The sequence below is a fragment of the Macaca nemestrina genome, chromosome 8 (assembly GCF_043159975.1).
Source record: "Macaca nemestrina isolate mMacNem1 chromosome 8, mMacNem.hap1, whole genome shotgun sequence".
NCBI lineage: Eukaryota > Metazoa > Chordata > Mammalia > Primates > Cercopithecidae > Macaca > Macaca nemestrina.
This window is the reverse complement of record NC_092132.1, coordinates 127,799,143-127,811,508: the sequence shown is the minus strand read 5'-3', so window position 1 is coordinate 127,811,508 and position 12,366 is coordinate 127,799,143. Positions and strand designations below refer to the sequence as shown.

Genomic DNA, 12,366 nt, shown 5'->3' with positions numbered 1-12,366 from the left:
GGGATGAGTGTCTTAGAATTGACGAAAGACAATTTTAAGTCTTGGGTCTCGGGAATCCAAGTGCAGAGTCCTCTTCCCTCCCTGCTGGCGCCTCTCTGCTACGGTTCGTTTGGTAGCTTCTGCATGACTGCTTTGAGACTCAGAGCAGTGTCCTGACAGCCCTGGTGGTTGTTTTCACCCAGCGTTGTATGCGGGGCATTGTGCATTTCCATGCTCGATGTGAGCTGCTGAGCCGGCCGAATCCGTGTTACCAGCCGCTGCACTAAGCAGAAATGTCATGTTGAACTGCAGGGGGCTAGCACAGCTCTCTGTTCAGAGGCCAGCTCCCTGAGTGCTGATAACCTGGTCTGAACTTTCCCAGAAGCCCAGGGTGCTCTTTATGGTTGGAGCCACCTATTAATCCTCCAGTCGAGACTCAGCCACAGCCATTGGTCCCCGTGAACCAAATAGGCAGGAAGAAGCAGGAGGCATTTGGTATCTGGGAAGTAGCACTGGGTTAGCCGAAGCTGCAGGATGGAGTTTTCGATGTTAGGGTGCAATGACTCCTGTTTTCTGTTGCTTCATTACCAACCAGAAATTCACAGCCATGTGGAGACCCCACCTATTTTCCAAGAGGGCACACAGATGTGTCTCTGTTTTACCCTGAAAAACTTGAAACCAGAAGGATAGCTACATAGCTACATTGTTCTGGAAATTAACTAGCCCTCAATCATTTTATCGGAGGCATGTCTCTTCAGTGACCACAGTCCTTTCATTTAGGGACTTCAGTTTAACCACACCGCAAACAGACTGGAAAACCAGGCTAGCCAGTGGGAAAACCTACTTGTGGATGGCTCATTTCAAGATTAAATTTAGAACTTGGTCAGAGAAGGCCTTTGGAATTCAATCAGAATGGAGCTGGAGATGGTGGGAACACAGTCCCTGTTAATAGGAGGAATCATTTTCTTTATATTTGTGTAGCATTTACAAACAAGCACCCTTTCCACACAGTTATTCTGTTTAATTGTCTTTCTTTCTAATGTGGAGAGGTAGGAAAATTCTTTCATATTCTAGACAGGGATATGGAGACACAGCGAGTAAGTGCCTGCTGGGGTGCCCAGTTGGGACAGGATCCCCGTCTCTGAGTCTCTCTTTTGTCTTTGTGGGGTTGGGGCAGTGGGTGCCCCACTGCTGGGTGGATTGAGTCCAGCCAGAGTGGCCTGTTCTAGAGTTTACTGTGCTCTCTTCCCAGTCTCTTGAGTACAACATCTTTGAAGGCATGGAGTGCCGCGGCTCCCCGCTGGTGGTCATCAGCCAGGGGAAGATTGTCCTGGAGGACGGCACCCTGCATGTCACCGAAGGCTCTGGACGCTACATTCCCCGGAAGCCCTTCCCTGATTTTGTTTACAAGCGTATCAAGGCAAGAAGCAGGGTGAGTAGTTTTGTTCTGATGAATTTTTTGTTAAACCATGAATTAAGTTCAAGGCCACAAACATTTATTGAGCACCTTGAGACAGAATCTTAAGATGAATACAGTGGATTCCAGGGATAAGAGGGAGCCTGAATTTTTTATTCCTGGCATTTAAAATACTGGAGAAGGAGTCAGGCATGTCCACAGACAGCTCTAGCAAAGTAAGATCATGGTATATGCTACGATGAGGAGTGTGGAGTGAGGACCCAGAGGAGGGAGCCACTGCCGTAGTCAGGGAGAGTGTCATGGAGAGAGGACATTTTGAGTTGGGCTTTGAAGGTTAAGTAGGAGTTTGTCAAGTCAAAGAAGGGAGACGAGGGAATTTGATAAGAGAGTCATGAGTATAGACAATGCACAGTGTATTCAGGGCATGTGAAGCAGGAAAGAGATGGAGCTATAAGGGAATTAAAGGGAGAATGCAATTGGAAAGAAAGTTTGGGGCCAGATCTTGAACATGATACCAGATCCCCCTCACAGCATGTTTAGGGGATTCTCACAGGGTTTAAATTGAAGTGCCTTTGGGGGGAAAATGGTAAGGTGTGTTAGTTTTTGTAGAGTTAACCAGTTACCGGACCTTGTGGGGAGTTTTGGCCTGGCATTGTGGGAGCTGGCCCCACACAACACCTGTCCACCTGTCTGTAAGGAGAGCCCTCCATCCCTATATCTCACAGGCCCATCCTCCCTCCAGGAGGGTTTCTAGAGAGATGTCCTCTGTGACTGTGGCCTAAGCTTGGGGGACTCTTGTGTTTTGCAGCTGGCTGAGCTGAGAGGGGTTCCTCGTGGCCTGTATGACGGACCCGTGTGTGAGGTGTCTGTGACGCCCAAGACAGTCACTCCAGCCTCCTCGGCCAAGACGTCTCCTGCCAAGCAGCAGGCCCCACCTGTCCGGAACCTGCACCAGTCTGGATTCAGTTTGTCTGGTAGGGTTGAGGCTTGGGGAGGGCCCAGTCCTGCAGGGCCAGCTCACTGGTGCTGGCGAGGCTACAATTGCATTTGGAAAGGCCACAGAAATGGAAGTGAATGATACTCCCTTTCTCCCCAAAGTGGGAAATACAGTGGACTCAGATCACTGGAGATGTATTTTCTTTTTCTTTTATTTGAGACAGGGTCTCGCCCTGTCACCCAGACTGGGGTGCAATGGCGCGATCTTGGCTCACTGCAACGTCCATCTCCCAGTTCAAGTGATTCTCATGCCTCAGCCTCCCAAGTAGCTGGGATTACAGGCGTGCACCACCATACCTGGCTAATTTTTGTATTTTTAGTAGAGACGGGGTATCACCATGTTGGCCAGGCTGGTAGAACTGACTTCAGGTGATCTGCCTGCCTCGGCCTCCCAAAGTGCTGGGATTACAGGCATGAGCCACCATGCCCAGGCCAGCCCGACGTGGAGATGTATTTTCATAGTTAATGACTGGTTGGGTTTCAGAATCTTGAGATCAGTTTGTGTCACACAATGCCCATACTGTGTTTTACCTAATATATTAAGAAGACATTTGTTCAATTTGTTAGATCCATTATAAGAAAGGACATTGTGGTATTTCAGGACTTCTCTTCTCTCCTACAGTATATTGTAGTTTAGCTTGTGGAGTCTGGAGTTTCAACAGCCTAACTTCTTAGCTCAGCTCTGGCTGTGCCTCAGTCTCCTTGCCTGTAGAATGGCAATAATAGTAGTTGCTCTCCCGTGAGGTTGTTGTGAGGGTTAAATGGATTAATATATGTGTACAATGCTTAGAACAGGGCCATTTGAGAACTGTGAGTTGTATTTGCTTGGGTAATATGTGTGATATCCCCTTGGTGAGAGGAAAGGGTTCAGATTTTTACGTTTCCTTACTTGAAACTTCCTTCCCATCTTTCATTTGGCCCATGACTAGAACATTCCACTCTTCGTGCTCCCTGGGCTACAGATTCCTATGGCGTATTAAAGAAATTGTTAAACCAGAGAGAATTTTTTTTCTTGCTGGTTGTACAGGTTTTAAAAAGTTACCTGTATGTACCATATATGGATTACAAATTTTCAAAACATTTTAAAATAACGAACTTTAGTTTGTTGTAAGTAAAATGTGTGTAATCACGTCTGTGTTATCTGATCTCTCCAGGCTATTCCAGTATAAGGTGCCATCGTTCCTCCTATTTGTGATTGTTATGTGTAGGGTTAGGGGATTAGAATGCCAGAAGAAGGCTGTGTCCTCAGAAAAGCCACAGCCAATTTGACTAATCAGAACAGGGGACAGGACAGAGTCTGAGGTGTAGTGATATTTTGTATATAGTTTTACTTTCTCCAGTAATACATCCAACAGCCTTTATACAGTGTCTGATTCTTTGGCTACCTTAGGCTCATCTCCTTTCTAAAAAGTTTATTTATTTTTATTTTTAGAGATGCTAGTACCTCACTGTGTCACCCAGTACCCAGGCTAGAGTGCAGTGGTACAATCACAGCTCACTGCAGCCTCGACCTCCTGGGCTCAAGTGATCCTCCCAGCTCAGCCTCCCCAGTAGCTGGTACTACTGGCTTGTGCCATCACGCCTGGCTAATTTTAAAATTTTTCTGTAGAGATAGGCTCTCACTGTGTTGCCCAGACTGTTCTCAAACTCCTGGACTCAAGCAATCCTCTCACTTCAGCCTCCCAGAGTGCTGTTAGGAGGATTCCAGGCATGAGCCACCATGCCCAGCCTCCACCTCCTTACTGTAGTCTAAACTTCAGTGAGGTTTTAAGAGAAGAAAAAAGAATGTGAGGCCGGGCAGTGTGGCTCACATGTTATACCAGCATGCTGGGAAGCAGAGGTAGGAGGACTGCCTGAGCCCAGGAGTTTGAGACCAGCTTCAGCAATATAGCAAGACCCCTCTTTACAAAAAATTTAAAAATTAGCTAGGTGTGGGGGCCTGTGGCTGTGGCCCCAGCTTCTTGAGGGGGCTGAGTGGGAGGATGGCTTAAGCCCAGGAGGTTGAGGCTGTGGTGAGCTATGATGGTGCCACTGCACTCTGGTCTAGAAAACAGAGCTAGACCCTGTCTCCAAAAAAAAGAATGCGACTAGCACTTTTCCTCCTGAGCTGTGAGATTTCACCTTCAAGCAGGACCTTGTGTGACTGTCCTGGCCCCTAACCCATTCCTCTCTTCTCTCCCTCCAGGTGCTCAAATTGATGACAACATTCCCCGCCGCACCACCCAGCGTATCGTGGCGCCCCCCGGTGGCCGTGCCAACATCACCAGCCTGGGCTAGAGCTCCTGGGCTGTGCCGTCCACTGGGGACTGGGGATGGGACACCTGAGGACATTCTGAGACTTCTTTCTTCCTTCCCTTTTTTTTTTTTTAAGAGCCTGTGATAGTTACTGTGGAGCAGCCAGTTCATGGGGTCCCCCTTGGGGCCCCACACCCCATCTCTCACCGGGAGTTACTGATTTTGCTCATCCACTTCCTTACACATCTATGAGTATCACACCCAAGCCTACCCACCAAGCTCATACACGGAACCACACCCAACACTCAGACATGCGAACAAGCAGCCCCCAGCGAGGGTCTTCTTCGCCTTCAACCTCCTAGTGTCCGTTAGCATCTTCCTTTTCATGGGGGGAGGGAAGATAAAGTGAATTGCCCAGAGCTGCCTTTTTCTTTTCTTTTTAAAATTTTTAAGAAGTTTTTCTTTGTGGGGCTGGGGAGGGGCTGGGGTGGGAAAGAGTCTTTTTTTTTTTTTTTTTTTTTTTTTAAATACTAAATTGGAACATTTAACTCCATATTAATACAAGGGGTTTGAACTGGACATCCTAATGATGCAATTACGTCATCACCCAGCTGATTCTGGGTGGTTGGCAAACTCATCGTGTCCGTCCTGAGAGGCTCCAAAATGCCCACATCACCATTCCGTAGTCTTCAGGGTCAGCTGTTGATAAAGGGGCAGGCTTGCTTTATTGGCCTAGATTTTGCTGCAGATTAAATCCTTTGAGGATTCTTTTCTCTTTTACCATTTTTCTGCGTGCTCTTGCACTCTCTTTCTCTCTCTAGCTTTTTAATTCATGAATATTTTCGTGTCTGTCTCTCTCTCTCTCTGTGTTTCCTTCAGCCCTCGTCTCGGAGACAGTGTTTTCCTCCCCTGCCCCGTTATCTTTTCACCTCCCAGGTCTACCATTTCATGGTGGTCATGGGGTCTGCCTAAAGGATTTGAGCGTTTGCCATTGCAAGCAGAGTGCTGTGTCATCCTAGTCCATGTGGGACTGGTGCTACCCACCCGCCATCATGAGGACGTGTGCTAGTGTGTGGGGTCCTGGCCAAGTGCAGGAATGGGCCATGCTGTCTCACCGATAGTACCACACGTGGAACCGCAGACAGGGCCCAGAAGCTGAAGAGCTCTGAGGCTGCAGAACCAGAGAGATTTTCCTCTGTGCAGTGCTATCTGGCTAAAGTCACGGTCAAACCTAAACACCGAGCCTCAATAACCCAAGCGAGCCAACCAAAGTCACCAGTTCGGAAGTGCTAAGCTAATAGGAGTCTGACCCGAGGGCCTGCTGCTTCCTGGTTAAGTATCTTTTGAGATTCTAGAACACATGGAAGCTTTTCACTTTTGGGGAAAAACCAGATTTTTTTCTTCTCCAATTATTTCAAAAGACACACTACATAGAAAGAAGCCCTATAAACTCAAAAAATCCTTGGGAAACTTAAAGTCCATTCTACTTTGCAAGAGCAATGTGTTTTATGAACAATAGGTTACATCAGAACTGCAGTGGGTGGGGGGGAATCTTACAAATTGAACACATGGCCCCCTTAGAGACCACAGGTGATGTCCGTCTCCATCCTTCCCTCTCCTTTTCTGTCACCTTTCCCCCTAGCTGGCTCCTTTGGACCCACCCCTGTCCTTGCTGACTTGTGTTGCATTGCATTCCAAACGTGTTTACAGGTTCTCTCAAGCAATGTTGTGTTTGCAGGCTTTTCTAAAAACCAAATCTGCTTTTTGTAAAGCGTAAAAACATCACAAAGTAGTTCATTCCATCACCACCCTTGTCTCTCTACACATTTTGCCTTTGGGGTTCTGGTTGGGGTTTTGGGTTTTTTGTTGTTGTTGTTTTTTATTTGTTATTTTAGAGGTAAATTGCACTTTTGAAAAAATAATTGGTTGACTTAATATATTTGCTTTTTTTTTCTCACCTGCACTTAGAGGAAATTTGAACAAGTTGGAAAAAAACAATTTTTGTTTCAATTCTAAGAAACACTTGCAGCTCTAGTATTCACTTGGGTCTTCCTGTTTTTCCTGTACCAGGTCATGGTCATTTTTGGTTGTTTTGGTTGTTTTCTTAAAAAACAATTTAAAACCTGAAGATTTCTGCAGGCTGTGTAAGCATGTTTACCTGTTGGCTTGCTTTGTGTGTCTGTTAAATGAATGTCATATGTAAATGCTAAAATAAATCGACAGTGTCTCAGAACTGAATAACTGCAGTGACTTGATGCTCTAAAACAGTGTAGGATTTAAGAATAGATGGTTTTTAATCCTTGAAATTGTGATTGTGACCCATGAGTGGAGGAACTTTCAGTTCTAAAGCTGATAAAGTGTGTAGCCAGAAGAGTACTTTTTTTTTTTTGTAACCACTGTCTTAATGGCAAAATAATTATGGTAAAAAACAAGTCTCGTGTTTATTATTCCTTAAGAACTCTGTGTTATATTACCATGGAACGCCTAATAAAGCAAAATGTGGTTGTTTCAGGGGTGTGTCTGTATTGAGATGTTCGGGAGGCGGCTGTTTGGCTTGGGCCTTCAACCAGACTTTCCCTCCACAAGCATTCACGGAGCCCTCGGCTTCAGTTTTGTGCATATACCAATTCAAGAGTTTTCACTCCATGTCACAGGCTGCTATGTCCGGGCCACGGGATTCTAATTCTCAGCAAAGATGTAGCCTGCGGGTGTGTGGCAAGCCAAGTGTCAGAAATCCACACACTCCATCCTGCAGAGGCCTCCAGAATCAAGCTGCATACCGAAGCTTGAAACTGGGAATGGGGTGGGACCATATACTTTCACGAGGGTGACCCCTCTGGGCTCTCTGCTTCCTTCCAGCTTGTTTACCCTGGAAAATCCTCCAGCTTGAAAGATAAGAGGCAGGTGTGTTGGCCCTTACCCACACTTCGGTCTGGAAGCTTTTGGGAAACCAGGTTATAAAGGCTTGGTCTTCCACTTTCATGCAAATGTCAAGAATGCACTTTGGCCAGGAGCCCCGCCCACCCCAGCAGGCCAGATGCTTGGTTTCCGTGGTTACCCTGATAACTGGCACTCACATTATTGATTTTGAGAACAGTGAATGAAGAGAGTGTGTGCCTTGGGCCCCCCAGGCCCATCATAGGGTTGATGAAGTCATTAACTTTTTTTCCCTTCCTCCTCTTTTCCCTTCCTCTTCCCCTCTATTTTTTTTTCTTTTGAGACAGGATTCCACTCTGTTGCCCAGGCTTCAGTGCAGTGGCACGATCTTGGCTCACTGCAACCTTGACCCCTTGGGCTCAAGCGATCCTCACAGCTCAGCCTCCTGAGTAGCTGGGACTACAAGTTGCACACCACCATGCTCAGCAATTTTTTGTTTGTTTGTTTTGTAGAGACAGGGTTTCACCATATTGCCCAGGCTGGTTTTGAACTCCTGGGCTCAAACAGTTCACCCACCTCGGCCTCCCAAGGTGCTGGGATGATAGGTGTGAGCCACTGCAAACAGCCCATTTTTGTTTTCTGTCTAGCCCTGTCCAAACAGGATATGAGGTGATTTATACAAATATATATACAATGCCACAGTTTATCAATAAAAAGTGTTTGGGTGAAGGGAAAATAAGAGCAAGGAAAATAAGATAAGGCCTTGGTGGAGTTAGTGTGCAACACCTGCCATGAGGCTGTAAACTTGTTAGGGAACTCCGAGTGTCCTGGCAACACGTACACAAAAGGGAAGTATGGCCACTTACACACTTACCGTGACCAGAAGGTAAAGAAGATAAATGAGTCCTTCATAAGGCATACAGCAAATCCTGGGTCCTCCCTGGGAACCACAGTGTTGGGCGTCTGGGGCTGGCTCTTATCTGCCTGTCACTGTCACTTCATGCTGATGGCAGAGCACTGTGAACCAGTCAAATCGAGTCTGTCCACACAGAAGGGACGAAAAGTCTCACCTTAACATTGATGGGACCTGGGACAAGAGTTAACATGAAGTCTACAGCCCATCCTTCTATTCTCATACTGGCTTTATCCCACACCAAGATGGGCCTCATGCCCAGGCCTGCAGACACTGCAGCCCACGTGCCCAAGTTCCGCCCAAGCCCAGCAAACAGCTGCCCTGTGAGGTGTCCATAGCAGCTGTGAGGTCTTCCCTCCAAAGAACAGAGCCAGCACAGAGTCCGTCTTAGGTCCCTTTGAGCAGGGACCTAGGTACCAAAGCTGGCCTGGAAGGGCTCTGGTTGGGAACATCTCACTGACCCTTGGAAACTCCTCACTCTCTGGTGAAAGGCCTGCTGGAGGGGGCCCAGAGAGAGGGCTTCTATAGGTAGACCAGCCTCGAACTCCTGGGCTCAAGGAAGCCTCCCACCTCAGCCTCTCAGTCTCCAGAATAGCTAGGACTATAGGTGCATCCACCACCACTCCTGTCTTTTTTTTTTTTTTTTTTTTTTTTTAGAGCTGAGGTCTCACTCTGTTACCCAGGCTGGTCTTGAACTCCTGTTCTCAAGCTATCCTCCTGCCTTGGCTTCCCACATGTTTTTAATGACTATTCTGCTCTCTCTCAGAAAGCTCCTGTTTAGAAGGGTGTGGGCAAAGGGGATGCGGAGTGTTAGAGAATAAGACCGAGCAGGTAGGCAGGCCCACGGGAGAAAAATGTGGGCAAATGAGAGCTTTGCAGAAAAGAGTACAATGACCTCAGGAAGCCAACACAAATTTGGAAATAGGCTCTAGATAAGAAGAAATGAAAAAGCCTACAAAATACACAAGAGGAGGAGTCAGGAGAAAAATGGCCTCGAGGAGGACGAGACAGGTAAAGGAAAGCAATAATCTGAGTCCTTTACATTTTTTGTTTTTGTTTTTTGTTGTTGTTTTTTCTTGAGACGGAGTCTTGCTCTGTCACCAAGCTGGAGTGCAGTGGCACGATCAGCTCACTGCAACCTCTGACTCCTGGGTTCAAGCAACTCTCCTGCCTCAGCCTCCCGAGTAGCTGGGAATAGAGGCGTGCACCACCACGCCCAGCTAATTTTTGTATTTTTAGTAGAGACGAGATTTCACCGTGTTGGCCAGGATGGTCTCCATCTCCTGACCTCGTGATCCGCCCGCCTCGGCCTCCCAAAGTGCTGGGATTACAGGCGTGAGCCACCGCGCCCGGCCAAGTTATAATTTGTAGATAAGATCTGAGAAAATTGTGTTGATTTGGCAAAAAAATTACAAATGTGTGTTTATACACAAATGTATATATGTGTGTATATGTAATTTTTATAAGGGTCTCAAAAGAGTAAATAAAAGAATGTCTGAAAATTCTTTGGGGAGGGAAAAAGGGACCTAGGCATAAATGCGTCATCATTTTACTAAGCCTTGGTATCAGGACAGGGCTGGGGCAGACGAGAAGACAACAGGCTGGCAGTGAGAGTCTTGTTGAGGCCATGAGGCATGGGGCCTCCACTCAGGATAGAACCTGAGGGGCCGGTGGGAGGAGCACTGGCAGGTTGACAAAGACCAAACATAAGGGCTTATAAACTTTCACGATTCAAACAACTTATTACATTGAGGTTATTCACGTGATTAGCTTTGGCAGCTACACCTCATCCCTGCCAGGGGTCACACACAGTCCTCATCCTAACAAATGTCCCTGCACCACACAGGACCATGCAGCCAACCTGGCAGGTGAACGGGAACGGGGTTGGGGTCACAGAGGATGAAGGCGAGGTCTCCCCTAGCCGTGACCTTGCCCAGTACTAGCTTTTTGCAGCTTTATCCTGTGACTCTTGGGACCCCAGGGACCCTGGAAAACCCAGTGCGAACCCCTCAGGAAGAAGTGGGCAGGGAGGGTTGAACTCCCTGTTTCGCTGTCCACAGCTCCTTCAGGATCAATGCCTCCTCCTCGGAGGCCAGATGTGCCGTGGCCTTGACACTGAGGCTTCCCATTACTGGCTGGCATGTCTCTGGATATTTTCCTGTCCCTCCAAAGCTGTCCCTGTAAGTCCTCGTTGAGCCTCTCCCCAGGGGACCCAGGGAAGTGGCCTAATGGGTTCAACTTCTCCGTAGGGCTGAGCTCCCTCTGCTGGAGATATGCACCTCTTACCTTTTTGTTTGTTTGTTTTGAAACAGGGTCTCTGTCGCCCAGGCTGGAGTGCAGTGGCGCGATCTCAGCTCACTGCAACCTCCGCCTCCTGAGTTCAAGCAATTCTTCTGCCTCAGCCTTCCAAGTAGCTGGGACTACAGGTGTGCGCCAACATGCCTAATTTTTTTTTCTTTCTTTTTTTTTTTTTTTCTTTAAGGAAAGACAGGGTTTCACCATGTTGGCCAGGCTGGTTTTGAACTCCTGACCTCAAGTGATCCACCTACCTCAGCCTCCTAAAGTGCTGGGATTACAGGCATGAGCCACTGCCCCCGGCCTCACCTCTCACCTTTTATTATGGATTCCAGCAGTCAGTGAGGAAAGCACCACATGCTAGTCCAGGACTGCAACATCTTTTGGTTCCATCCAAGACCCCATCTCTCAGGAGAACAAGGAGAAACTATGAGAATTCATGCCCAGGCCCAACTGCCTAGAGACAGAGAGAAGGGCTCTCAGCCCAGTCCCCGACTCTGGCCACTTTTCTCACCCACTCCCTCCCACTGCGCCCACTTTTGACGTCCTGCACCGCCAGTTTCTTGTCCTCTCAGTCTTCTGGCCTAAGCCTCCCACTAGCCTGTCCTCTGCACCCCACCAGGACCTCATGGCAGGTGCTTCAACTCTCTCACGAGTTCCCTCAGTTTCCTCGAACCCACGTCTTCCCACTGTGAAACCAAGAGGTGAATCCGACGAGGTGCCCCGCAGTCAGCCTGCCCTGCTTGATTCGGTCACTTGCATATTGTTCCTTTTTTCCACAGGTAGCTGAAGGCTGCACTGCAGAACGCTGGAACTTAATCCTGCTGGCTTCCTTAAGGATAACATTTATATGTCACCATGGTAACGGCTGCTGAAGTTATTTTTCAGGAATCTGGGGCTGCTCCTGTCCAGTTCAAACCAGCCGAAATCACCTACTGACCCTTCAACTGGGCCTCTGCAAGTGCCTGAGAGGTGGCTTTTTGATGTCAGAAGGACAAAAACTCCATCCTCAGATATGCTAACGCCACCATTTCTGAACAAGCGTTCATTGAAGCGCCATGAAACCCAATGACACTTGTGCAGAGCACTAATTATTTCATCTCCCCCATTACCAGTCACCTCTGCCTATGCCTTAGACCATCCCACTTCGCTAACCCACACATATCCCTAAGCCTTATTTTGGGGAAGTGGATTTGAGAGCTATTCTCCCGCCTCCTGACCAGGCTGCCTTGTGAATAAATCTTTTCTCCTTTGCCAAACCTGCTGTCACAGTGATTGGTTAACTGCTCAAGGGCAGAACCAACCTGGTCAGTGTCAACTGTACCTGTAGAACAACTCCACCAGCCATAGTAGGTTGCAGCTCCTGCCTGCTCTGTCTTAATCCAAAGCACTAACTCCAAAGGACAGGGACAGCGCGTACAGCAAAGAACCTTCCGACTCTTACTGGATTACTCCCTGGTGCTAGACCTGTTGTGCCAGACCATGAGGAGTGGGAATTCATGCCCCAGCCCCAGGCCCTGGCCTCCCTCCTGGCCATGGCTAAATTCTGTGAGGCCCCCGTGCCACTGTGCAAAGGGGCTCTGGAAACCCCGTGATTGCACCTTGTCTTGTATTCTCAGTTGTCACCTACATATTGTCCTTCTGGGCATCTGTC

The 12,366-nt window shown here is 47.9% G+C and overlaps 1 protein-coding gene and 1 long non-coding RNA gene across 3 annotated transcripts in view; one reads left to right on the top strand and one right to left on the bottom strand.

The window, feature by feature from the left end:
- LOC105482028 (dihydropyrimidinase like 2) overlaps positions 1 to 7,138 on the top strand; it is a 146,178-nt gene extending 139,040 nt beyond the window's left edge. For both annotated transcript variants that reach the window (XM_011741887.3, XM_011741888.2), the window contains exons 12-14: positions 1,232 to 1,411; positions 2,205 to 2,370; positions 4,578 to 7,138. In XM_011741887.3, coding sequence (XP_011740189.1) covers positions 1,232 to 1,411; positions 2,205 to 2,370; positions 4,578 to 4,669 — 438 coding nt within the window. In that variant the 3' untranslated portion in view covers positions 4,670 to 7,138. The remainder of the gene's footprint in view (positions 1 to 1,231; positions 1,412 to 2,204; positions 2,371 to 4,577) is intronic.
- A 55-nt stretch (positions 7,139 to 7,193) lies between these two features.
- LOC139355891 (uncharacterized) lies at positions 7,194 to 11,111 on the bottom strand. Its single transcript, XR_011607151.1, has 3 exons — positions 11,029 to 11,111; positions 8,379 to 8,543; positions 7,194 to 7,329 (listed from the first exon to the last, which is right to left on the bottom strand). It is a non-coding gene; the product is annotated as an uncharacterized lncRNA (long non-coding RNA).
- Positions 11,112 to 12,366: the final 1,255 nt, after the last annotated feature.